Source organism: Camelina sativa, chromosome 10 (genome assembly GCF_030686135.1).
Source record: "Camelina sativa cultivar CO46 ecotype springtype chromosome 10, ASM3068613v1".
NCBI lineage: Eukaryota > Viridiplantae > Streptophyta > Magnoliopsida > Brassicales > Brassicaceae > Camelina > Camelina sativa.
The window spans coordinates 26330922-26357334 of NC_141889.1; the positions used below are offsets into that span (position 1 = coordinate 26330922).

Consider the following 26413-nt stretch of genomic DNA (forward strand, 5'->3'; position numbering starts at 1 on the left):
TGACAAAAACAAACAAGCTTAGATACTCTTAGACCTAATTCTCACTAGCTATTACATATAAAAAAAAGCATTAAACAATCAGATCATCAATGTCAAAAATCACTTTAAACATCTAATCTCTTAGCATGCTTCATGATAATCTCTAGCATTAGCCTTATCTAGCAACTTAAACATTGGTGTGATGTTAAGAAGCTTAAGATCTATCCTTACCTTCTCAGTATAAGGATAGCATAGAGCATATCTAATCTAGAAGAGATGTATAACAATAAAGCTTGATCAATCTAAACACCCATAACCTTCACCTAGCCTAATCCATCCTTAAGATCTCTACAAACTATTCACAATCACTAAACATGATGAACACAGTCATAAACCCAGAAATCAATGAAACTTGCATGATTAGATAGATAAGATGAAGATCTACAATATTAAAGAAGAAATCAAACCCAAATTCTCAATACTTAGAAAGTTATGGAACCAACAAGTATCAAAGATTTCTTGAGACAATACAAAAGTGGCTAATGATCTAAGCAAAAGAAAGGCAAAAAGTAGATAATTCTCAAAAGGATAAATACTAGGTCTAGATATTATTTCTCTAAAAAGTGCTCTCTTTTGCGGCCATGAGGTACAAGGTCCTTATATAGGAGAGAGAGGAAGCCCTAAAATGGCTAGAAGACAAGATAGAAAGGTGGTTCAGTCAACTCGACCAGGTGCTCGGTCGAGTGCTTGGTCGAGTGACCTCTTCTTCTGCTTCTTCCAGCCGGTCGAGTCCCTCTTCGCACGCGGTCGAGTGTGGGGTTCGAGTGACCTTCTGGACTTGGTTCCTTCTGCTCTAACTCCTTGATCTTCTTCTCTTGATAGCTCAAATCCTTCTCAGTATCCTTCCATGCTCCTTAAGATCCAAAATCACCTGTTTATGCAAGAAATTGTGCAAATGCAATGAAAATCTACTCTAATACATAAACAGTCCTAAAGCTACTCAATAATGGCTAAACTAGATAGTAAATCATGCAAAATATGTGAATATACTAAGATAAAAAGGTGAAATATATAAACATCACTGTGAGAGCGGGTTTACAATGTATTCAATGTACGTTGGAAGCGTTACAAAACCTGCACATTGAGAGGGTGGTAGTCGCTATTGATAGTCCTATGGTGGTGGAGGCTATAAATTGACCCCATGATTGGCCACGGTTTTGTGTTCTTTTCACTACAAGAAAACACGCGTTTTGCGAGGACGACTTGCGACGGAATACAGCTCTCACAAATTTGCGGTGGATTTGCAAGGACATTACGAGAAAAGAAAACTCCATAGCAAATCCCTCGCAAAATTGCGAGAAAGCCAGTCGTCGCAAATCCGCTGCTCATTTGCGAGGCATTTACGACAAATTCGCACGGAAAGTCCCCTTCCTCGCAAATCAATCGCAATATTGCGACGCATTTGCGAAAACTTTATCCATAGCAAGGTTGCTATGGACGTGCGAGTGAATTGCGATAGCCATAGCAAATCCATTGCAAAATTAAGAATTTTTTTTTTTATAAATATTACAAAACTTAATATAATTATTCTGAAATATATTTCAATATGTTCATCAGGTGAATTATTCTGAAATTCATTACTAATAAATTACTATTAATGATTTAAAAGATGATTGGAAAGAGTATGATGAGACATTGGACCTTATAATATACTTGAAAGTTAATTTTACTAACTTTTAAAATTATTTTGATGGTTTTTATAACTTAAAAAGATAGTTTTGCGACCTATTTGCAACAAATTTGCTAGATATATAGCAAATGCGTCGCAAATCCATCGCAAAACACTAATCGTAGCTATTCCCTCGCAAATGAAAACTTCAAACCCTAACCCCTAAACCCTAAACCCTAAACCCTAAATACTAATAACATTACTATTAATGATTAAAAAGATGAATCCAAGACTTATAATCATAGATAGGGCAGTACAACACAAAATTGTTGGAGAATTATAAAATTTTGGAATATTTGTCTAAATGTAATGAACATGTATATGATATAGTGTAAAAGATAGTTTATGATTGGAGGAAGATGCAAAATTGGACAATTTTGGAAAGTTTGATGATAGAGAAGAGTATGATGAGCTTATAGGACCTTATAATATACTTGCAAGTTCATTTGACTAATTTTTTACAATTATTTTGATGGTTTTTGTAAATTAGATATTCAAGAATTGCGACAAATTTGCGAGTAATTCGCTAGATACATAGCAAACGCGTCGCAAATTCATTGCAAAAAACTTAAACCATAGCAATTCCCTCGCAAATAACAACATTAAACCCTTGATCCTAAACCCTTTATGACTAATTACAATACTTTTAATGATTAAAAAGGTGAATTCAAGATTTATAATCAAAGATAGGGCACAAATGCCATTTTCAAAATCTAAACCCTAAATTAGTCGCAAATCCATCGCAAATTGCTCAGATCATGGCAATTCCCTCGCAAATGACACTTCAAAACCTAAACCCAAAAGACTTTGCTAGGGATTTGCTACGATCTCTCGTAATTCTCTCGCAAAGTCTGGAAATATTAATTACATATTTTAATATTGTTGCTAGGGATTTGCGAGGGACCATTGCTAATCCCTAGCAATATTTGCGTGGGATTTGCGACGCTGTGTTTTTCTATATAAGTAAAAAGCCTAGTTTGAGAGAAGCTCAAACCTCGACTAATCCGCAGCCAAAAAAACCCTAGTTCCCTAATCCTTCTCGACTTCTCCGTTTTGTTCTTTCTTCTCCGATCTCTTCTGTCTTTTCCGGTGAGTCTCCGCCTCTTCTCCAAGGTCCTGTTAACCCTTCTCGAACCCTTCTCCTCCTCTCCTCTTCTATCTCCTTCTCGAACCCTTCTCCTCCTCTTCTCCAAGGTCCGGTTAATCAAGGTCCGGTAAGTCTCCTCCTCCCCTCTTCTATCTCTTTGTTTCGATTTGATTTAGGGTTTTGATTTGGGGTTTTAATTTAAGGTTTGATTTGGGGTTTAGGGTTTCGATTCGATTTAGGGTTTTAATTCGATTTTAGGGTTTCGAATTTGGGGATTCAATTGGGGGTTTAGGGTTATGATTCGATTTGGGTTTTAATTCGATTTTAGAGTTTTGAATTTAGGGATTCAATTGGGGGTTTAGGGATTCAATTTAGGGTTTCAAATTTAGGGGGTTTTGATTGAATTTGATTTGGGGGTTTAGGGTTTCAAATTTAGGGGGTTTTGATTGAATTTGATTTGGGGGTTTAGGGTTAAAACTAATCAGATTTTTGTTCTGCTTTCAGATGTCGACTAATGAGCAACATGGTTCTGTAAACCAAAACATTTACAGAAGATTCATCTCTTCTCAAGGGTTAACTCCTCCAGTCTCTACTCGAAGGACAACTTCTGCTTCTGCTCACCCCCAAAGGTTAACTTCTCCCGCTTCTTTTCAAGGTACATCACCGGCGATGCAGGATAATCTACATGGAAGCTCTCCGGCGATGCCTAATGATCCTCCTCAGCAATCAACTTCTCATATGTCTCCACAACAATCATTTTTTACTTTGAAAGAGTTACTTGCAAGTCCCGGACGTGCTTTCTTACCGAAACTAGATCCTAAGCGTCCTCCGGGTACCCTCTGGTAAGTATCTTCTCCTGTCTAAGTTGTTTTTTGTAGTTTCATAGTACCTCATTTGATTTATCCTTTGCTTTGTAGGTTTGACCAGGACCCTTCAGTGGCTGCTACTGTCCGGGCCATTTTTGAAAGAGATTTTAAACATGCTCATGCCAATTGGACCCAAACACCAGGTCCGGTTGTTAATCGGTGGTTTGAAACTTTTGCGGTAAGTCTACTTTGTGTTTGATGTGTTTTAAATATAGATTTTGTGTTTTAATTACTAATGCATGTGATGTTTGTTGAAGCAAACATATAACTGGGACCCATCAATCAACGGAAGAGTCAGAACTGAGTTTGAAACCAAGTTGAAGACTCGGATGAGTGATCAAGTGTCTTGGTGGAAGGGTAAGTGGAAGCGAAAAGGCGATGAAGCAATGCCGCGGTGGCTTGATCCTACAGTATGTGATGGCTTTGTCAAGTTTTGGCTTGAACCAAAGTCAGAACAAAAGAGTTTCAACAGCCGTAATGCTCAATACAGTGATCCTGATGGCACCGGAATACACAAACACCGATCTGGTCAGACATCTTTTAAAGCCCGAGCACGAAAGCATGTAAGTATACCTTTTAAATTTTTTTAGTTAAGACTTGTTTATTCACTGTTTATGAGCATTGATCACTGTCTAACTCTTGTGTTAGTCTGAGAAGACCGGTGATCCACTACCTGATTTCCTGCTTGTCCTAGAAGAGACTCATAGGAAACCTGATGGGTCTTTTGTTGATGGAATGTCTGAGAAAGTCTACCATCAATTGTCATCGAGGATAGCTGAAGCTGAATCTTTGCTACTCTCTGGGGATAATGTGGAGAGCAGTGCTTCCGGCGGGTTATCTCTTTCAGCAAAGAACCAAATATATGTTGAGGTAACTGTTGTGTTTATGTTGCTTACTTTTTGCAAATTTCTCTTTTTGCAAGTTCATTGTTTATGTTGGTGTGTTACAGTTTCTCTTTGTATCAATGTCTAAATGTCTAACGGTTGTTTATGTTGGTGTGTCTCTCTTATGTTGGCAGGTTGCTCCGAAGAAAAAGAACCGGATATATGGGGTTGGGAACTTGCAAGCAGAAGCATCATCAGCTCACATTGGACAACCGCCTCCTCCTACTGAAGATACAAATGATCTAGCTGCAATGCTTGCTGCTGCCGAAGCTACGCTCGCAAGTCAGGTGACTCAGTTGGAGAAGATGCATAGTTATGATGCTTACTTTGATTATCTTGCAGAGAAAGATCCAGAGTTTGCTGCAAGGTTTCGTTGAGAGGATCCACCTGCCGGAGACACAACCACCGAAGAGGCAACCGGCGGAGAAGCTACCGGCGGCCAAGCAACCTGACTCCCTCTCTTTCTCTTAATGTGTAATGTGTACTGTTTAGTTTAGAACACTTGATCTCCCTTCTAATGTTTAATGTTTAATTTGTATTGAACTTGATCTCCATTGTAATGTGTAATGTTTAATTTGCATAACTTATAAATTTTAATTCTAATTGCAGGTTTAATCTTAATTACAGGTTTAATTCTAATTGCCGGTTAAATCCTAATTAAGCTAACCGGCAATCAAAATTTTATTTTTTTTAATACCATTATTATTATTTGCGACGAAAAAATAATTGCAAAAGCATCGCAAATTTGCAAGGAATTTACTAGATACTACATTTGCGAGGAAACTGCTTTTTAAATATGTCCTCGCAATTTGCGATTAGTTTGCGAGGGAATATTTTCCCTCGCAAAAGTTGCGAGGGATTTGCGACGTTTACCAATTTGCGAGAAGCGATTTGCGAGGAACGGACATTCCTCGCAAATTTCTCGCTTTTGTCGATTTGCGACATATTTGTTTATCGCAAAATGCATGTTGTCTTGTAGTGTTTAGGCGATATTCATCGTATCTTAGCTGGATTTGTATTATGAGAGTGTCAAGCAGTAGTGGTTTCAGATAATAAAGTGGTGATGGCTATTGCAAAGTGTGTGACACGGGATGGAAGATTATGGTCCTATTTGTCTTTAGGAGGACCTTTGTGGCTTATGGATCTTCTCGCTGCAGATGCGTAAGCGTATTGATGTCTAAATAAGATCGTTTTGATCCTCTAGTGCTTGGAAAGCCTTTTCGGCTTCATTATCAAGTGCTTTTTGTGTTTTTGTTTTTATCTTGCTGTTTTAGTTTTAGTTTAGTTTTTTTTGTACTATGGTCATTTTGTTTTATCAGACAACAAAAAAAAAACACAGTTTAATCAGTGATAAATAATATGCAATATACAACTGATCACAAACAACATGTAACTTTAATATATTGTTATTTATATTTTTTTCATTATTTATACCAAAATTATTAGCATGCATGTTATTACACCATTCAAAACAAATAGACTCAAACGAGAAGAATTAGTTCAATTTTTGTTTTTATATATGCATGTGGTGTTATACAACAAAGTGATTGTCATTTTTGTCTGTCAAGAAATTATTTGATTCAAATACTTCAAAGGAAACAAATTTACGTAGCACGAAATTAGCCAAAAATCTGCTAAAGCATTAGCTAAAAGCCTAAAACAGAAAGCTTAATCAGAACGTTAAGTTGTTCAACTGACCGCTGGATTTTTGCTTTGAATTGTGACATCATTTGGAATTTGTATGACGATAAAATTGGAGTGGAAGTATAGACCAGTACTATAAATATGTTATCTATAAAAAAATTATAAAAAAATAAGTGGGGGAGGATCGATCTTCCCAATATGATTGTTAAAAATAAGAAAAACAAAACAATGCAGAGAGAAGATTATTTTGTATAAACTTATATGTAATATTTTTATAGGTGCAAATGGTAGATAAACATAGGTATCTAAATTTTAGTTTAATACTAGATCGTCTAAGTAAAATAATGCTTAAAAGGCAGGATAAAAACAAAAGAGGACAGGGGCTTAATAATACAATTAAATAATTAAGGTCTAATGTTCATTATGATTCTCATGGAGATGCAACAAGTATTAATGACAATTTAGGGAAATGACAAGTTTTTTTAATACAGTTGAAGGCTTAATTAACATATTCAGTGACAATAATGACTCTTGGTTTCTTCTTTATTAATTGTCTCATCAAACCTATAAGTATAAAAATGGTAATCAAGCATAATTTTTTTCTCTACCTCCTAATATACGCTATGATATTTAAGTCAAATCATAAAAAAAAAAAACCCCTATATTTACATTGTTTGACTCCCACTAACAAAGATTACTTCGACCAAATGAAATAATCAGTCATTTTTTCTTGATTTGGTTTGGATAACTTCTATTATTTTGTTGATTGATCCAATGACCTTGGACTCATATTCTGAAAGATTATAATTATTTTAAGTCAATAATCCGGTGAAAAAAACTAATTAATGAGGTGGAACCACTAATCCATTTATATGTGCTTCCCTGTTAAATCAGTTTAATTAGTATATCCAAATTAAAATGCCATTTTTCAGCTATGCATATCAGCATATACCATTTACTTATATGATTAACATGTGTATTAGGTTTACAATTTGATACAATCACGAGGATATAGAGATGCTACCAAATAGTGAATTCTAAAAATTTGTTAAACGCTATTCCGATGTTCTAGAAGAACCTTATTTATATGAATAATAAGAGACTGATATATATGTGTGATCTTTTTGTACTATTGTTCTTAGTACTTGTTCAAATATATATATATATATATATATATTATAATTCCGAAGTAATTCTAAAGGTTTCTTAGGCCCAAACACTAATCTCCTATCGCCGGAGGAAACCATGTTAAATTTCGAACCTCTGTGGATCGTAGCCAATACTATTCAAACCCATGTGGCGGGACTTTTCTCCTTTTACCATTGGACCAAAGGACTTAGTTAAGTATATATATATTGCATGTGCTTTTTTTGTTATTTTTCCCCTTCCTTCACTAATTTCTTATTAAAAAGAAATGAAATGACATAAAAGTATTTTGCATATCCAAATCATCAATTAACATAGAAAAGAAAAAAACAAATTATTTCGTTGTTCAACTTTGTGATTACTTTTGGTTAGAAAATCGAAACGACAAATAGGTGGCCGCCTTTCAGACGTTTAGATGCCGAGAGGAGTAGTAGACAATGTCACTTTATAAAACAATGTTGAATACTAAACATATAAGAGAGGATAGAGACCAGTTAATAGTAAATCAGTGTTATGCTTCCATTGTCAGATACCATAGCATTCAATCTCATCTTCTCGTATATGCCCAAAATTTATGATTTTAGTGGCCAGGTTTTCAACATTATTTCACTGTGCCGTCAGTGTCAAAATAATGTATATACTACTACTTATTTTCCCAAATCACAACTGCTATAGTAGCAAATAAGTTAGAATGAGTCTTATATTTATATATGTCGTGTACATACATATTCACAAATGGTAAAACAATATGCGATAATTTGATATGCCTTAAAGCAATAATAATCAGTCCACGGTCTTAAAAATTGTTATATATATTAATATATATTAATGGATATTATATTTATTGTTCGAAACTAGTGTAATATAAAGTTATCATATATACCATATGATATGCCGTAAACTACTGTTCTAACAAAAAAAAATTATTTTTATTTTGTAGGGAACCCAAACGTGTATATATTTTAATGTTTTTTACGTCAACGTCTCTCTCTTTTCTAGATGTCAGAAAAAGAAACTATTGGTCCATTTAGCAGGGTTTTATTAACTTTTTAATAAATGTAGTTGCATAAATATTAAAAATTTGGTTTCAATATTAAAGAAATTCAAATATTATTATAAGTATATGACTCTTGAGACTAGGGGGAATCAAAGTAGAAAATAACATTGTATTAAAAAAAAAAAACAAATGTTAACAGATTTTAACGATGTGATTGCAAAAATTAAGATTGTCTCTGTTTGTATCGGGGGAATTCCTCGAGGCAAAACATTAATTTCGTGTCTTTCTTTGTGTTTCCCAATTTTAGTTAAGACTGTTCTTATATATTTTAAATTCTTTTCTTTCTTTCTAACTTTTTTTATTTTTTACTACTAATTATCGATTGCTTTGACACCTAGTAAAAAGCAGTTGATTTGACAATTGTGTTTGTGTTATTTTCTAATCATATGCTCTGATTTCAAGACATGACGATGATACTAACTCTCGTTTTGTGTACAAAATTTATAACACGATGTTACTCACCGACAATAACAAACTTTATGCATTTAGTAATTGAGACACAAAAAAAAAAAAGGAATACAACATTTTGATCACTCAAATACTAGAAAACTCAGTTGTGGTTTGCTATTTATTAGTACTATATTCAACACTTTATGAAATTATAGTCACCATACTAACAACGGCGAATCCACGTGAAGAGGAAGGGGTCAGATGACCCCATTAAATGTTAAAAAAAAAAGTTGTACTGTTTGATTTTTATTTTTAAAATAAAAACATAAAAATCTTATAATTTATATAAAAAATATAACATTAATATTTTGGAACAAATTAAAAATTTATTTAATATTTTGACATGAAAACTTATTTGTATGTCTCCTGCCGAAAAATGCTTATTTGGTAGATTGTTGAGATGTTTGGGCAGAGTACTAGCTAGGTATATATATGTCTATCAATTCTATACGAAATCTAGAATTGACCCCAACAAGTATCATTACTTTATTTTCTATAACAAAAAAAAATATGTTTTTCCCAAAAGAGGAACTAATCTAACAACTTGAAGCTAAAAAGAGGAACAATCAATCAACTTCAAAATCCGATACTTACCGTTTTGGTTACTTTCTTCTATTTTGTTCCTTTTTCTCATAAATCATTAATATTTTTTATTTTGTCATAAAAATGTCTGCGTTTTGTTCTGTACACACCTAAGATGATATAAGGAAAAAATAATGGATTCAGAGTCTCGTAGACAGTTCTTCTAGTCTTTCGAGTTCAAGCTCAAACAACAACAAAAGTAATATTCAAAACAATATTAAAAAAAAAGTATGGAGTGACCAAAGAAAAAGAAAAAACCTCAAACATTTCTCTGTACGTTTGTTGTCTTTTGCCGGCGAAAATGGAAACTGTTTCATGTAAATGACAAACACAATAAAATCCAATTCGTTTCCTCTTTGATACGTCAAAAAAAAATGTAAAGATCAGTTTCTTTTCTTTCTCTGTTAGGCTATCAATTTAATAAAGTATCTTATTCATTTCTAAATCAAGACAAAAAAAAAGAAAGTCTGATTTTGTTTTGTTTTCTTTATTTTATCTTTTTGTGTGTGGTTTCATGGGGATCTAGGGATGAAGAAACAATGGCTACTGGACAAAACAGAACAAGTGTGCCAGAGAATCTGAAGAAACATCTCGCAGTTTCAGTTCGAAGCATTCAATGGAGTTATGGTATCTTTTGGTCTGTCTCTCCTTCTCAGTCTGGGTAAGTTTCATAATCATATTCCTCCAAAACTAATAAGTTGGAGATTTTTAACATTGTATATTGATGAAAATATTTTTACAAAATCAGATAAAACTTATGGGTTTAATTCAAAACTGGTTTTGTTTTTTATTCTTATAAGATTTCTAGGTCTCTTGAAAATTTTGTTATTTTTGTCTCTTTTTGAAGTTCTTGATTAGTTCAAGAAAATGTTCTGTTTTATCAAAACCCCAAAAAAAAAAGTTTTGTTTTATTTTCCTGATTCGATTTTTTTTTTTTTGTTGTGGTTTGTTTTGTTTTGATGCAAAAGAGTATTAGAATGGGGAGATGGATATTACAATGGAGATATCAAAACGAGGAAGACGATTCAAGCTTCGGAGATCAAAGCTGATCAGCTTGGTTTAAGGAGGAGCGAGCAGCTTAGCGAGCTTTACGAGTCTCTCTCCGTAGCTGAATCTTCTTCCTCCGGCGCCGCCGCTGGATCTCAGGTCACTAGAAGAGCTTCCGCCGCCGCACTCTCGCCGGAAGATCTCGCCGACACCGAGTGGTACTTCTTGGTTTGTATGTCATTCGTCTTCAACATCGGTGAAGGGTAAACACGTCTTTTCCCTACATCAGCATATATTGATGACATTTATTATATGTCGTGTTCGGAGTTGATCTTTGCCAGTTTTTAAACAAAATGACAAAACACACTTTTAATACTCGTAGGTCCAGGTATTTCGACTTTATGGTTCAGTTTAGGTTTGTTGGAGGATTTCAGGGTTTTGCAGGAAAAAAAAAAAAAAATTACACTATTTTAGTTTTTGTTTGGTTTGAAATTTTAATGTTTGGATTTGGTCGGTATGTCATTAAGAAAAGCAAAGAAGTTAAACACATTACATGATTAACTTTAAAGAGTTGATAATGTGTATTTAAGTATGTTTAACTCTATTCTAAACAATTTATTTTATTCGATTTAAATTCGTGTTTGGTTCAGTTTAGTCCTGTTAATCATCATAAAAAGTTCGGATTAATATATTTTCCCATCATTTTGGTTTTTCCTGCGCACATGACACATCTATCTTTCGACAGTCGTGAAAATTGTTAGGAAGAAAATTATGGAAAAATGATAGATTTATTTATTTATAGAATTCAATTTTACGTCTTTTTTTAATTAATCTGGTTTTTTTTTTGGTAGAATGTGTAAGTGTGAGAACTTATGATCTGAATAATGAAAATATTGATATCTTCAAACTCTCTTTTGATTGATAGAAAATCTGTTTACAAGTTTGTTCTAAACAATTTTCTAACCTCTCAAAACTCTCTTAAAGAAACCTTTTGCTCTCTCTAAGTTTTTAGCTCTTTTTTTTTAAAGACTAAAACTTAATAGCTATGTTAACTTTCTCTTGTTTGTGCTAAAACTCAATCTTGCTTTAGCATCCCTATTTATAGATCTAGGTATTAGCTATTTAATTAGTAAACTACCTAATCTAATCCTAATAGGAATTGGACAATTTCCTTTTTCTTTATGTTTTAGGAAATTTCCCACTTTCTTCATGTTTACATTCCAATTGTAAACATGAAGCTCTTCAATCTTCTAGAAGCTTCTCGTGCCTTCTAAATCTGTATAAGTCTTGATAATAGCCGTCATAGATCACTCGATACTCTGTTTTCGTATTAAAGTCATGTCATTCTGGAGTAGTTCAAACACTTGTTCAAATGTTGCATCTTCAATCTCCCTCTTTTTTAACTTTGTGCTTCTCAAGCATAAGAATTTTTGGCTTAGATATAAAACAAACATCTTTAAACCATAGTCAACTGTTCATATCATAAACCAAAAATGATCATCAAGCCATAGTCAAACATCCAAACATAATGAACTAAAATGATCACCAAAAATCTTCCAAAGTTTTAATGAAAACACAAAGCTTCCCCAAAATCTCAGACCAGCTAGACTCCCCCAGAATCTCAGACCAGAATCTCAGACCAGCTAGACTCCCCCAGAATCTCATACCAGCTTCTTCTTCTTCTCCCCTTACTTGAGAAAACAACAGTTAAAAACAACTCAAATCATCTTGGAAAGTGGATGATTCTGTATGAGCCTCTGAACTACTACAGTAAGTCTCTGTAGAGCTTGTGCTGTGTCGACCAAAGCTGCATATGAACTCTCCTCATTTTCTTGACCAACTTGTGGCATATGAATGCTACCCAACTGAATTACCTCAGAAGTCGAAGAAGATCCCTCATCCATTTGTCTTCGAACTGGTGTTGGGTCTTCATTCTCAGGAAGCAAATTGTGTTTAACCGCATAAGCTCGCCCAGTCCTAACATCTTTAGTATAAAACTTAGCAGCTACTTCTTCTTCTGCATCTGACCATTCAAGTGGACCTTCTTGAACCTTAAGTGTTTCGAAAATGGTTCTAGGAAACATTACGCACCGAGTAGTATCAATCCAACTCATATCCATAATCTGATCATAAATTAGTTGTCCTAGATCAAACCGAATTCCTTGAACAAGCTTATACACAACTCGAGCACGATCGATTGAAATATGATCCCTATGAACCGAAGGAACCCAATTATAACTTGCTAACATGAAAAGAGCTGCAACTTGTCCAGGTAGATCCCTAACCTTCAATTGATTCCAAGACAACTTGTCGCGACCACTCAGAACTTCTGCAAGTTCATTTTTACTCAGCCTATCTACAGCTGCATCTGCTTGCTTCTCTTCTTGAGACAATGATTCAAGATTAAGTGCCTCATTGATAGCGCTAGGAGAAAACTCATACCAGTGACCTCTAACAAACACTTGAATTCCATTCCTAGTTATTTCCTTTGGCAGATTCGCATAAAACTCACAAACCACCTATTTGACATACACATGCAAATCTTGTACCGAAAAATGCAACCCTAGATACATAATCTTATCAAGAATCCCAAAGTCATCTGGTTGAGAAAAATCTAGTTGTCTTTCTTTTGTAACCTTCCGAGAAAAAATATCTGCATACCTTGCTTGAGCTGCTTTGGACACAAAAACATCAGACCTAAACTTCCCCTGTACACGAACACTCTTAGCACTAATAGTTGCAGATCAGATGAGGTCGTTGAGAATCACCATCTTGATTCACCTTCGATCTCCTTCCTCCTCTTACCAAACCTTGTCGAGTCGCTCTCACCATCTCTGTTTTTTTTTTAATCCGTCGATACAACCGAAGACAACACCTAACATACCTTTAACCTAAAAATTAAAATCCAACCAAAACCGCAAATAACCCGGTTTAAATAACACATTTAATTAAACAATCTCAAACCCAGAATCTTCCTTACACTCGTTCTTGACCAGCATCAACTCAGAATCACATTTCACATACCCCAATTGAATTCCTCAATGTTGCGAATCGATTAGAATCCAAAGCCTTTGTGAATATATCTGCTAGCTGATCTTCAGTATCAACATGATCAATCTGAACTTGCTTTCTCTCAACCAGTTCTCTGATAAAGTGATGTCTTACATCAATGTGTTTGGTTCTTGAGTGTTGAACTGGATTCTTAGAATTATCAATTGCACTTTTGTTATCACAATACACCTGTAAAACTCCTGAATCCATACCATAATCTGCTGACATCTGCTTCATCCATAACAATTGAGTACAATAACTTCCCATTGCTATATATTTTGATTCAGCTGTAGACATAGAAACTGAATTTTGTTTCTTGCTTAACCATGCAATGATATTATTCCCCAGAAAGAAACATCCTCCACTAGTACTTTTCCGATCTGTCACACTCCCAGCATAATCTGCATCACAATATCCAACTAAACCTTGATTTGAGCCTTTAGAATACCAAATTCCAAAATCAACAGTCCCTTTTACATACTTAATGATCCGTTTGACTGCTTCTAGGTGTGATTGTTTTGGATTCTATTGATATCTTGCACACATTCCAACACTGAAACTCAAATCAGGTCTACTAGCAGTGAGATACAACAAACTTCCAATCATTCCCCTGTACTGCTTGACATCTACATCCTTTCCATCAATGTCTTTTGACAATTTCAGAGATGTGCTCATAGGTATCTTGGCTTCTTTACACTTATCCATCTGAAATTTCTTCAGAAGCTGTCTTGCATAAGTACTTTGTGAAATGAAAATTCCTTGATCAGACTGAGTAATCTGCAAACCAAAAAAATATTTGAGTTCACCAACCATACTCATTTCGAATTCTTGTGTCATATGACTCACAAAACTATCCACCAGCTTCTTAGATGTACTACCAAAAATAATGTCATCAACATAAATTTGAACCATCAAGATATCAACATCTTGTTCCAAGACAAACAAGGTCTTGTCAACACTTCCTCTATCATAGCCCTTCTCCATAAGAAAACTAGTTAGTTTTTCATACCAAGCTCTTGGAGCTTGCTTCAATCCATAAAGAGCCTTCTTTAACTTGTACACATAGTCAGGCTTAACTGAATCTTCAAAACCCTTGGGTTGCTCAATATATACTTCTTCTTGTAAGATCCCATTTAAAAACGCACTTTTGACATCCATCTGTTATACTTCGAAATTCAAGATACAAGCCATTCCCAAAAACAATCTAATCGATTCAAGTCTTGCTACCGGAGCAAATGTCTCTTCAAAGTCCACTCCTTCGATCTGAGTATAACCTTGTGCAACCAACCTTGCTTTATTTCGAATCACAACTCCACTCTCATCAATCTTGTTTTTGAAAATCCATTTAGCCCCAATGATATTCACATCTATTGGCCTACGAACCAGCTCCCAAACATCATTACGCTCAAACTGTTCTAGTTCTTCTTCCATGGCAATTATCCAGAAATCATCTTGAACAGCTTCTATGTGATTTTTGGGTTCAATCATTGACACAAAACACTCAAAGTAGACAGTTTCTAGTGCTGCATAATGACTAGTCATCTTTTTAAAATCAATCTGCACTCCTCTAGTCCTCATTCCTTCATTTATGTTACCAATAACATCTGATGCAGAATGATTCTTGTGTACTTGTTTTATTTCTTCAGATTTTGGAACATGATCAGAGGTGTCTAGTCCAGAATCTTCTTCTTGTCCTTCAATAAAATTTACTTGTTCTGCATCACTGTCTGAATCATCATTATCTCTTAAAGCAACAGACCGATCATCAAACACCACATTCATTGATTCCATAATAGTCCATGTGCGTTTGTTAAATACCCTAAATGCTGTACTGCTTTCAGCATAGCCAAGAAACATCCCTTCATCACTTCTGGAATCAAATTTCCCAAGATAATCCTTGTCATTCAAGATATAACATTTGCATCCAAAAACATGAAAGTAGCTCAAATTAGGAGTTTTGCCTTTCCATAACTCATATGGAGTTTTTGATGTATCTCTTCGAACATACACTCTGTTTACTATGTAGCAAGCTATATTGAGCGCCTCAGCCCAAAATTTCTTAGGCACATTATTCCCATGAATCATTGCTCTAGCTATTTCTTGAAGAGTCCTGTTTTTCCTCTCCACTACACCATTCTGTTGAGGAGTTCTGGGAGCTGAGAATTGATGTGAAATCCCAAGCTGTTCACAAAATTCTCTCATTGATTCGTTTTGAAATTCTCCACCATGATCACTTCGTATTTTCTTGATTCCACCTTTCTCATTAAGCAATTGCAAAGCCAAGATCTTGAAGCTATCCACTGTATCTGACTTCTCTCGAATGAAACGAACCCAAGTGTATCTAGAAAAATCATCTACCAACACAAACACATATTTCTTCCCAGCTAACCTCTCAACTTGCATTGGACCCATTAAGTCCATGTGAACCAGATCTAAAACTGACTTTGACTGAACTTCAAGCACCTTTTTGTGCTGAATATTGACTTGTTTTCCTTGATTACAAGGTCCACAAACCATATTTTCTTCTCCTTTAAGCTTAGGTACTCCTCGAATGATCTCTTCTTTAACAAGAGTAGTTAAGTTCCTTACATTCATATGACCCAGTCGTTGGTGCCAGAGATCTAGACTTCCTTGTGCACTAAAACATTTGAACGAATTTCTCTGCCACATTTAACAATTGTTCCCTGAACTTACACCATAGAGCTTGATATTGCCTGATTCATCAACTGCTTTGCAGTTTATCTATGTAAACATAACTGTCAAACCTTCATCACACAACTGACTGATACTTATCAAATTCGCTCGTAGTCCTTGTACCAGGTAGACATTTACTAGTGGTGGAAGTTTTGTATCATGTGTTGTGCCTTTACCTTGAATGTAACCATTACTTCCATCTCCAAAGGTTATTGTGCCTCCTTTCAGTTTCTTAATATTCTGCAAATTACTCTTAGTTCCTGTCATATGCCTTGAACACCCACTATCAAAGAACCAAGGCTCAGAATCTTCTTGTTCCTCAGTAATCATAGCCATGTTGCACCTAAATCCTGATGATATTGCTTCTGTTTGATACAGGTCGTTCTTCTTTATCCAAACCTGTCTCCTAAACCCATTCCAGAAAAATATCCCTTGTCGCTTTAAACCATAGACTCTTTCCCAGAATTTAGAGCAATAGCGTTTATAATGTCCAAATTTTCCATAAAAGAAGCAGCCTGAGAACTTCTCAGATGCGGATGTTGATGTTTTCAAATCAGATTGGTGCATTCCAGCAGTAACAAAGTTAGTTGTTGTTTTCTTGTCTCCTTGGTTCTCAATAAAACCCAACCCTCTATGAGTTTTCTCAGTTCTTCCATAGCTTAAAATCTTATCAAGTTGCTTTGTTCCTGCAAACATGTGAATTTTTCTGTATTGCTGATCAAGTTCAGATTGAAGTTCTGTGGATTTTTTCTTCTCTTTAATTAACTCTTCCTCTAGCTTGTCTGCTTTTGCAGATAACACCAATTTTTCTTTCATTAAATCCACAACTTCCTTAGCAATCTTCTTTTCGTCCACCAAATCATTCTGCAGTGATTTGATCACAACTTCAAGATGGAGTTTTTCTTTGATTAAGTCTTGATTTTCCTTCCCTAAGGTAATGAGTGTTTCTCGAACTTCCTTGTAACTCTGAACAATATCAAGAACTTCCTCACCTTCCGATTCAGAATCAATTACCTCTTCTCCATTCTCAAATTCTGTAATTCCCACCATCGCTACTAGATTTATGAGTTCTTATTCACTACTGCTACCATCATCTGAATCATCCTCAATACTTATCATAGACTTCTCTTTCTTGTGTTTAAGGTTACTCACACATCCCTCCTGTGTATGTCTTGTACCTCTGCAAATAGTGCACTTTGCATCTCGAAGCTTAATCGTTGGACACTCACGAATGAAATGCCCAAACCCTTTGCATTCATGACACTGCATATCAGCCTTCTTATCTTCACTGATATTTTTGGAAACTCCAGTCTTCTTTTGTGAAGTACCTTGTTCTATTCTTCTTAAAGCACGATCAAATCTTCTTACTAATAAACTCACAGCATCTTCTTCTCCTTGGCTTTGATGTGTCTCTGCTAATCGTTAAGGCTATACCATTTGGTTTCTTAATTCCATTAAGCTCCATCTCGTGAGCTTGCAGCATTCCAACCACTTCACCATAACTAAGACTGTCTAGATCATGTGAAACAATTAGTGCAGTCTTGTATCCCATGAACCTTGAAGGTAGACACCTTAGAAACTTCTTGACCAGCTGATGATCCTTATAAGTCTTTCCAAGAGTTAATGCTTCCTGAGCTAGCGCACTTAACTTTGAACTAAAGTCTGATATTGATTCGTGTTCTTCCATCCTTAGATTTTCGAATCGTGAAGCCAGCATGTCTTTTCTTGAGCTTTTCACTTTTGTGGTTCCTTCATACTGGATTTGCAGAATATCCCAAGCTTCCTTAGCAGTTTCACACCCCTGAATTAGATCGAACTGCTTCTTTCCTACACTGCAATGAATAGCACTCAATGCTCTTGAATTGTAGTTGGATTTATTCTGTTCTTCATCAGTCCAGTCGGCTTCGGGTTTGGGAATTCGCTTGCCTGACTCGTCCTTGATCGTTGGTTCCTCCCACTTTTCCAGAACAGTCTTCCAAGCAAGACGATCAATACCTCCTATGATAGATTTGATTCTTGATTTCCAAAACCCATAGTTTCCATCATCCAAGACAACTTTGTTATTGTTGATCAGATCTCCGTAGCTCTCCATCTTGTCCGCAGAATCTCACTTGTAGTAATCAGAACAAGTGTTGCTCTGATACCAATTGTAAGTGTGAGAACTTATGATCTGAATAATGAAAATATTGATTTCTTTAAACTCTCTTTTCATTGATAGAAAATCTGTTTACAAGTTTGTTCTAAACAATTTTCTAACCTCTCAAAACTCTCTTAAAGAAACCTCTTGCTCTCTCTAAGTTTTTAGCTCTTTTTTCTTAAAGACTAAAACTTAATAGCTAGGTTAACTTTCTCTTGTTTGTGCTAAAACTCAACCTTGCTTTAGCATCCCTATTTATAAATCTAGTTATTAGCTATTTAATTAGCAAACTACCTAATCTAATCCTAATAGGAATTGGACAATTTCCTTTTTCTTTATGTTTTAGGAAATTTCCCACTTTTTTCATGTTTACATTTCAATTGTAAACATGAAGCTCTTCAATCTTCTAGAAGCTTCTCGTGCCTTCTAAATCTGTATGAGTCTTGATAATAGCCGTCATAGATCACTCGATACTTTGTTTTCGTATTAAAGTCATGTCTTTCTGGAGTAGTTCAAACACTTGTTCAAATGCTGCATCTTCAGAATGCCTGGAAGGACGTTTGCGAACGGTGAACCGACATGGTTGTGCAACGCTCATATGGCGGATAGTAAAGTCTTTAGCCGCTCCCTTCTGGCAAAAGTAAGTTGTCCTAGCTAGCTAGTATTATTATTAATGTACTTGTTACTTTACTTCTCTGATTGAAAACGCTAAAATCTTACCTTTTCTCTTATGTTTGTGTGTTTTAGAGTGCTTCGGTTAAGACAGTGGTTTGCTTCCCATTTCTTGGAGGAGTCGTTGAGATTGGTACCACTGAACATGTAAGACTAATACTCCCTCTGTTTCACAAGTTATTTTAGAGTTTTTTGGTTGTTTTATAAAGGATGTTATTTTACATTTCCAATACATTTTTATATTAAAACTCCTAATTTTATTCTTAATCTAAAGCTAATTAAATCAGTAATATATATATAATTCAATATTTTTTAATATATATGAAATGTGTCAAAATGACACTTTTTATAAAATAGAAAAAGTATTTATGTTTTCTGCCTTGAATGTTTAAAACAGTTACAAAATTACAACAATTTTTTTTTTTTTTTTTTTTTTTTTAAAAGTTTACCACAAAACATTTTAATATTTCAAGTTAAACCATTAGCCTGTCGAATAATACACCAAAAACATTTACTTTTAACATTTTGGTATCCCCGACGTAAAGATTTACACGGTTTGATGTGTGGACTTTTTCAATATAAATCATTGGAATTATATTCTCTTTTTTAGTTTTACGTTAGGTAAGTTTTCTTTTATATTCTATTTTTATTTATATGGTTTATGTAGTAGAGAAAACTTAACCAAAGTCAGTTTCTATTATGTATTACATCATATCATATGGGTTTAAAAACTAAATCCAAATAAATTAAATTTAGGCTTAATATATGGCTTATATAAGTTTACTCGTTGGTATAATTTGATAAAACTGCAATATAGGAGCTCCTATTTGCTAATTTATGCTTAAGGTCTAAATATTTGTAAGTGAAATTTTACAAAAAGTTCTTAAGATTTTTCTTGGTGTGTAGATTACAGAAGACATGAACGTAATACAATGCGTGAAGACATCATTCGTCGAAGCCCCTGATCCTTACCCTACTATATTACCAACAAGATCCGATTATCACATCGACAACGTTCTCGATCAGCACCATATTCTAGGCGACGAGATTTACGCGCCTATGTTCGGCACGGAGCCTTTTCCGACGGCTTCTCCGAGTAGAACTACCAACGGTTTCGATCCGGAATATGAACAAGTAGCAGAAGATCATGATTCGTTCATGACCGAAAGAATCACCGGAGGAGCTTCTCAGGTGCAAAGCTGGCAGCTCATGGACGACGAGCTTAGCAACTGCGTTCACCAGTCGCTGAATTCTAGCGATTGCGTCTCTCAAACGTTTGTTGAAGGTGCGGCTGGACGGGTTTCTTACGGTGCAAGAAAGGGTAGGGTTCAAAGACTAGGGCAAATTCAAGAGCAGCAGAGAAATGTAAAGACGTTGTCATTTGATCCCAAAAACGACGACGTTCATTACCAAAGTGTGATCTCAACGATTTTTAAGACCAACCATCAGTTAATTCTCGGACCACAGTTTCGAAACTGCGATAAGCAGTCAAGCTTCACGAGGTGGAAGAAATCGTCTTCATCATCATCCGGAACCGCGACGGTCACAGCACCATCACAAGGAATGCTAAAGAAGATAATTTTCGAGGTTCCACGAGTGCACCAGAAAGAGAAGTTATTGTTGGACTCACCAGATGCCAGAGGTGATGAAACCGCGAACCACGCAGTTTTAGAAAAGAAACGGCGCGAGAAACTTAACGAACGGTTCATGATCTTGAGATCAATCATTCCTTCAGTCAACAAGGTATATATATACATCTATCTGAATCTTCAAAATTTCAAAAATCCATGAATATCGCAAGGACTAATCATAAGGTCTTACATTTTCGATAGATCGACAAAGTATCGATTCTTGACGATACGATAGAGTATCTTCAAGAACTCGAGAGACGGGTTCAAGAACTAGAATCTTGCAGAGAATCAACAGATACAGATACTCGTGGGACGATGACGATGAAGAGGAAGAAACCATGCGATGCAGGGGAAAGAACATCAGCTAATTGCGCAAACAATGAAACCGGAAATGGGAAGAAGGTTTCGGTTAACAATGTTGGTGAAGCCGAGCCAGCAGACACTGGTTTTACTGGTTTGACTGATAACTTAAGGATCGGTTCGTTTGGTAATGAGGTGGTCATTGAGCTTAGATGTGCTTGGAGAGAAGGTGTGTTGCTTGAGATAATGGATGTGATAAGTGATCTCAACTTGGATTCTCATTCGGTTCAATCCTCGACCGGAGACGGTTTACTCTGCTTAACCGTCAACTGCAAGGTAGACACTCTAACCTGATTTTTTCTTAACCGATATTTGGTTAACCTGAATACACATATTATTGAAATGTTTTGGTTTTCAGCACAAGGGGTCAAAAATAGCGACACCAGGAATGATCAAAGAGGCTCTTCAAAGGGTTGCATGGATTTGTTGAAGACTACTTGGTTTAAATTAGAAAAGGCTCCCCGGTTTGGTTTTCTAGTCTTTCGTATTAATCTAACCGGGTTTTAGGAATTCGTGTAAAGACCTTAATTATTTTGTGCTGTCGCTTAACGTAGGTGAAGAAGAGGAAAAACAAAACCAAAAACTACGAGTGTTTTCTTTTGAGGGTAGATTATTTTAATTTAGGGATGAATTAAAAATTAGTAGTAGCTAGTTTAGTTAAACTTCTAAAGCTATTTTTGTAGTTAATCACATTTTGAATATTCATATGGTATTTTTTTTCTAAGCACAAGATTATAATGTGACGCTGCGGAAAAAAACTTAAATGTGAAAATGAAATTAGTGGTCAAAAGATTCTACGTATCTTTTAACAATTGAAGGAAAAACAGGTAAAAGTTTATGATAAGAAAACCCAGATTAATTTCCCTAACTGGCTCATACTATTTCAATAAATAAAAAGGAAAATCAACAAATAAATGCTGTATCTTACTTTTACAAATTTAAAAGCGTTGACCAAATTACTTTCTAATTTATTTTTAGTTTTACCTATCTAATCATGTTTTTTTTAAAAAATTTACTTTAAGGTACCATACTACTAGATTTTTTTTTTCAAATCATGGAGATCTAAAAAAAAAAAAAAAAAAATCAAACTAATTTTCATGATATATGGAAGGAAAAAATATTTAAATCTTAAACCTGGAATCTTAATGTTCAACTTCGACGATGAATCCTAAATTACTAAGAAAAGTGGTAAAAATGATTACTAAGAAAAAAATCCAAACTGGAATGTTAAGATATTATTATTTAAGAAGTTAGAACCAAAATTAATTGACGACAATGATATTTTCATTGAAAAAATATACCCCAAAGCAAATATATACATACCTCTTAGGGAAAATATTTTTTCAGACAAAAACATAACTTCTTTCCTTTTGAACTGCAAAACCGAAAACATAAATTCAAAGATTTTACATGTCTGTGTAGTGTGCATACAAAGTGAGAGATCAGGAAAAGAGAGAGATGGTGAAGCAGCTTCTGGCCTGAAAATTTCTTCTCTCCGGTAAGTAACTTGCATTTACATGTTTATATATATCTTGACATCTTATTCTTAGATTGTCCTCCTTCTTTTTTGATAACGGGACCGTAGACTAATTCCCATAGTACCCGACCCTATAGAAGAGTCTTTAAACACAATTTACTGTTAAGGTCCATTTTGAAACATTAACCCTTGTAATTCGTTTTATGATATCAGGTTTCTAAACTTTGGCATATGAATCTGTAGTCCTTTAAGATCCATTACAACAGACTTTTGTTGTTTTATAATTATCCCTGTTTTTTGTTTTTTTTTTTTTTAACTTGCAGCTGTCTGAATAAGTTTGAAAGAAAGTTGCAATCTCTAAGAATGGGAGATGAGCCAAGATTCAGTGAGAAATGGGATTTCAGAAGGAAAGAGAACGAGTTTGAAGATTCTTCAAGCGATGATCCAGATTCAAACTCGACCCAGGATCCTATTATTCATAATCCAAATGTTCTTCTTGATTCGAGTCAGATCGATAATGGACCAAAAACAGTGACTAGAGAAGAACCTGTGAAAACCCGGAAGAGGAGAAGCAAGAAAGATGAGAGTAAACCTGAGAAACCTAAGCAAGTACGAAGACGGAAACCGAAAACTGTTTCTGCAGAGGAGAATAAGAAGAAAGAAGAAATGGGAACTGTTTCTGCAGAGGAGAATAAGAAGAAAGAAGAAATGGGGACGGGGATGGATGGTGTTGGAATGTTTATGGAGACATTGCTTGATGATCTTACGGCTTCTAGAGAGCGTTTAATGGATTGGGTGAAGACTGAATTGTATGGAGCATCGGATGAAAATGTTGCATCTCGGCCGCCTTTGAAGAAGCGAGGGGTTGCTGCTGCGGTAGCAGCAAAGAGACCAGTGAAGAAGAGGATGACGAAGAAGAAGAAGGAAGAGGAGGAGAAGATGAAGAAGAAGGAAGAAGAAGAGAGGGAGAGTGAAAAGCAAAGAAAACCAAGCGAGCACAGTCAAGAGATGAACACACCTGAAGAGAAAATTTCAGAGATTGCTCCGAACGGTCGTGATCTTGATTGTATTGCTAGACCATTGGATAGGTTTCTAGAGGGCGGTGAAGGGATGTACACACCTAAAGAGAAAACTCCAGAGATTGCACTAAACGGCGGAGAGTGTGGTTCTAATGCTGGACTGTTGGATAGGTTTCTTAAGGGCGGTCCAGGTGGTTTCGGTAGAAACTACTTTCAGCAACTACAAGAAGATCAAGAAGCGCTTGTTAGGCAAACAGAGATGGAGAATTCGAAAAATGAGACCGTGAAGAGTCAGAAGAGCATTGTTTTGGCCATTCAAGCTCCAAATCTGAGTAAGAAACAAAAGAAGACAAGTGAAGCTAACACCAACAAGAACAGATCATCAATGGTGGAGAGAACAGGACAAGAAACGCAGACAGATCATAACTTTGGGACACCCTTTGCGTCACAACTGTCTTCATCATCATCGTTGCAGAGTTTTCCGGTATTTTCTTCCTTGTTTCCAAAACTGTCTTCACAATCCTTGCTGCCAAGTTTTCCAGTATCTTCTTCACTGTTTCCTTTTTCAAGCCAAGGGGTCACTCCACTAGCAAGCAACACCAACTTTGAACTGAGACAACCAGTAGCTCAGACTCCTGATCTTTCTGAATTTCAGACAGGAGTACAAGGATTTGAGAATTCTATGTTTCACAACAATGGCTACTTTTCTGGTTTTCCAGCAGCTTTCCAGCCTCATCTGTTAGCCGGCGGTTATAATTTTCCACAACAACTGAATTCTGCGACTTCTTCACAGCAGAGAGAAGATAACAATATGTTTGGAGGTCTGAGGATGGCAGGTGGAGCCATAAGATATTCTGGTAACAGAGTTCCCGAAGCCGAAGTTGGAAACTGTATTAACGGCTTCTCTGAATACAGAACTAGCTCTGGTAGATAAATGCATGTTCCAGAGACAACAGCAACAATGAATAATCTATTTGTTCCTTCATTGGATCGAAATATTTGAGCAGAAAAGAAATAGATTGAAAAATTGGATTGTCTTCAAATAAAATAAAAATGTCTTTGTCCTCACATAGATGTGTCTTCTGTAACAAACCGTTTGAACTCGAAAGGGGTTTCCACAATTTCATTCTTTCCCAAGCATGATCATTTGCTTCTCTCTCCAGGTAATTTTATAAGGTCCTGTTACTATGTACAATGCATATACCCTTCACAGCCTCGGCGGTGACCCATGTAAGTCCTTATTAGAAATAAGAAGTTGATGGTTGCTTCATCAAGTATTGTATTGGGATTAAGATTCATTCTTCTGTAAGAGTAAGACAATGTAAGTCGCTAATTAGTTTTGGTTGGATTCATTTTCTAACCAAGTAGTGATCACTCGATCCAGAGCTTCGTACTTTCTCATTAGATCGATATTCCACGACTAGGACTTTGCCAAACTTCAATAGACTGGTGATCCTTTCGGGTCACAAACATTCTACTTCCTCCAAACGCCAATCCGGTTATCTTGTTTTCTCCTGAATACGCTAATTTCCCGAATGAATTCTTCCTAAAAACCCTCCCTTCCGGTACATCCCGGCTTGCATTCCCTACCAAACCCGTGATCACTTCAGACCAAAGCTCGATTCCACTTCCTTTACTACAAAACACATGATTGCCATAGCTCTCAATCTTACACCCAACTCCTTCTCTTCTTTCATTCAAGCTTCTCTTTCTCTCTTCCCCAAGACAAACCCATGGATCCTTAGCTCCTAAGCTCCTCAAATCCGCGTAGAAAACTTCCCCTGAAGCTACACCGACCTTGAAAACCGCTGAGAGATGATCCGAGACAGTAACATCAGAGAAGCAATCATGTGTCTCCTTAATCTCCCAAACCATATTCCTTGACCTAACATCCCAAAACCTAATGTGGCCATTGACACCAGAAGGACTAGTATGAGAACCAGAAACCATCAACAAGTTACAACTCTCAACCCATCTCAACTTAGTCGATGGAATAGCAGAATCAATGCCAGCACCATAAATCTCACAATGATCAATCTCAGACACAGGCATTAAGGTAGAGAGATCATACACCATAATCGAATTAGAGTTCCTTCTGCTAGATTCAAAGCTAGTAAACACAAACTCAGAGGAAGAACCTATGGCTTGAACCGTTGAGCTAGACCTAGTCACGTTTTCCCAATTCAGAGTCGCACGCACGAATCCGCCGTTTTCGAGATCGATGATTTGCAAACCTGGGAAATCGGTGGCTCCGGCGGCTAAAACTCCGGGAGAGATCTCAAGAAGAGAATCAACCGCGGAGAAGTTCGTCAGCACCGTCGATTTTTCCCTCAACGACCAATCGAACGAAGTGATTTTGCTACCGTGCGCCACGTGGAGACCTCCGCCGTTAACCGTCGGCGAGATAGACGACGGAGAATCTCGACCGTTCAATTGAAGAATCCTAGATCTACGGAGATCGAACGGCTCGAACTGCGACGGATTCGAGAGTGAATCGATTAAGAAAGACTCGATACCGTAGTATCTAGACTCATGGATGAGATCTCGAACATCGAAGGAGCGTGATGATGATCTCGCAGGTAAGTTTCCAGTACGGAGGATATAGAGAAGAACGGAGAACAAATCGGGATCTCGATCGACGAAAGGAGGAGTTGAGTCAGTGACGACGAGTCGAGATAGGAGAGAATCGGTTCCGGCTAGGGTTAAGGTTTGTTTCGTCGTTTGGAAGATTCGGCCTCCGACGTTGATGGATACAACGTTCGATTCATGAGGGATCGTCGAAAAATTCATCCGAGCAGCAAAATCACAAGACCTTCTTCGCTTGTTTCTTTTTTTTTTTTTTTGGCAGAGCTTAAGAAACAACAATTAAAACATTTAAACTTTGGTTTTATATATGTAGTAAAAAAAGATTTATGAAGATCTAATCTTAAGTCTACATTACTGCTGCGCGTTTGGGTATTC

The 26413-nt window shown here is 36.0% G+C and overlaps 3 protein-coding genes across 4 annotated transcripts; 2 read left to right on the forward strand and 1 right to left on the reverse strand.

The window, feature by feature from the left end:
* Positions 1 to 9306: 9306 nt before the first annotated feature.
* LOC104719799 (transcription factor GLABRA 3) lies at positions 9307 to 21683 on the forward strand. Of its 2 annotated transcripts, XM_087469840.1 has the most exons (8): positions 9307 to 9800; positions 9951 to 10085; positions 10393 to 10674; positions 18837 to 18933; positions 19041 to 19112; positions 19872 to 20708; positions 20798 to 21232; positions 21315 to 21683. In XM_087469840.1, coding segments are annotated over exons 1-8 (1932 nt in total). In that variant the 5' UTR covers positions 9307 to 9798; the 3' UTR covers positions 21387 to 21683. The 2 variants fall into 2 exon arrangements, with proteins under 2 accessions (XP_087325966.1, XP_010436079.1); XM_010437777.3 differs by lacking the exon at positions 9307 to 9800.
* A 1113-nt stretch (positions 21684 to 22796) lies between these two features.
* LOC104720677 (uncharacterized) lies at positions 22797 to 26315 on the forward strand. The gene has a single exon (XM_087469841.1). The coding sequence runs from the start codon at positions 22797 to 22799 to the stop codon at positions 24384 to 24386; it is 1590 nt and encodes a 529-aa protein (XP_087325967.1). The 3' UTR covers positions 24387 to 26315.
* LOC104719800 (BTB/POZ domain-containing protein At5g41330) lies at positions 23742 to 26242 on the reverse strand. Its single transcript, XM_010437778.3, has one exon. The coding sequence runs from the start codon at positions 26240 to 26242 to the stop codon at positions 24854 to 24856; it is 1389 nt and encodes a 462-aa protein (XP_010436080.1). The 3' UTR covers positions 23742 to 24853.
* Positions 26316 to 26413: the final 98 nt, after the last annotated feature.

Coding starts and splice junctions, on each gene's coding strand:
- LOC104719799 (XM_087469840.1), top strand. Junction 18,934..19,040: donor GCCGCTCCCTTCTGGCAAAA/GTAAGTTGTCCT, acceptor TGTGTGTTTTAG/AGTGCTTCGGTTAAGACAGT. Junction 20,709..20,797: donor TCATTCCTTCAGTCAACAAG/GTATATATATAC, acceptor CATTTTCGATAG/ATCGACAAAGTATCGATTCT.
- LOC104720677 (XM_087469841.1), top strand. CDS start 22,797: ATGGGAGATGAGCCAAGATTCAGTGAGAAATGGGATTTCAGAAGGAAA.
- LOC104719800 (XM_010437778.3), bottom strand. CDS start 26,242: ATGAATTTTTCGACGATCCCTCATGAATCGAACGTTGTATCCATCAAC.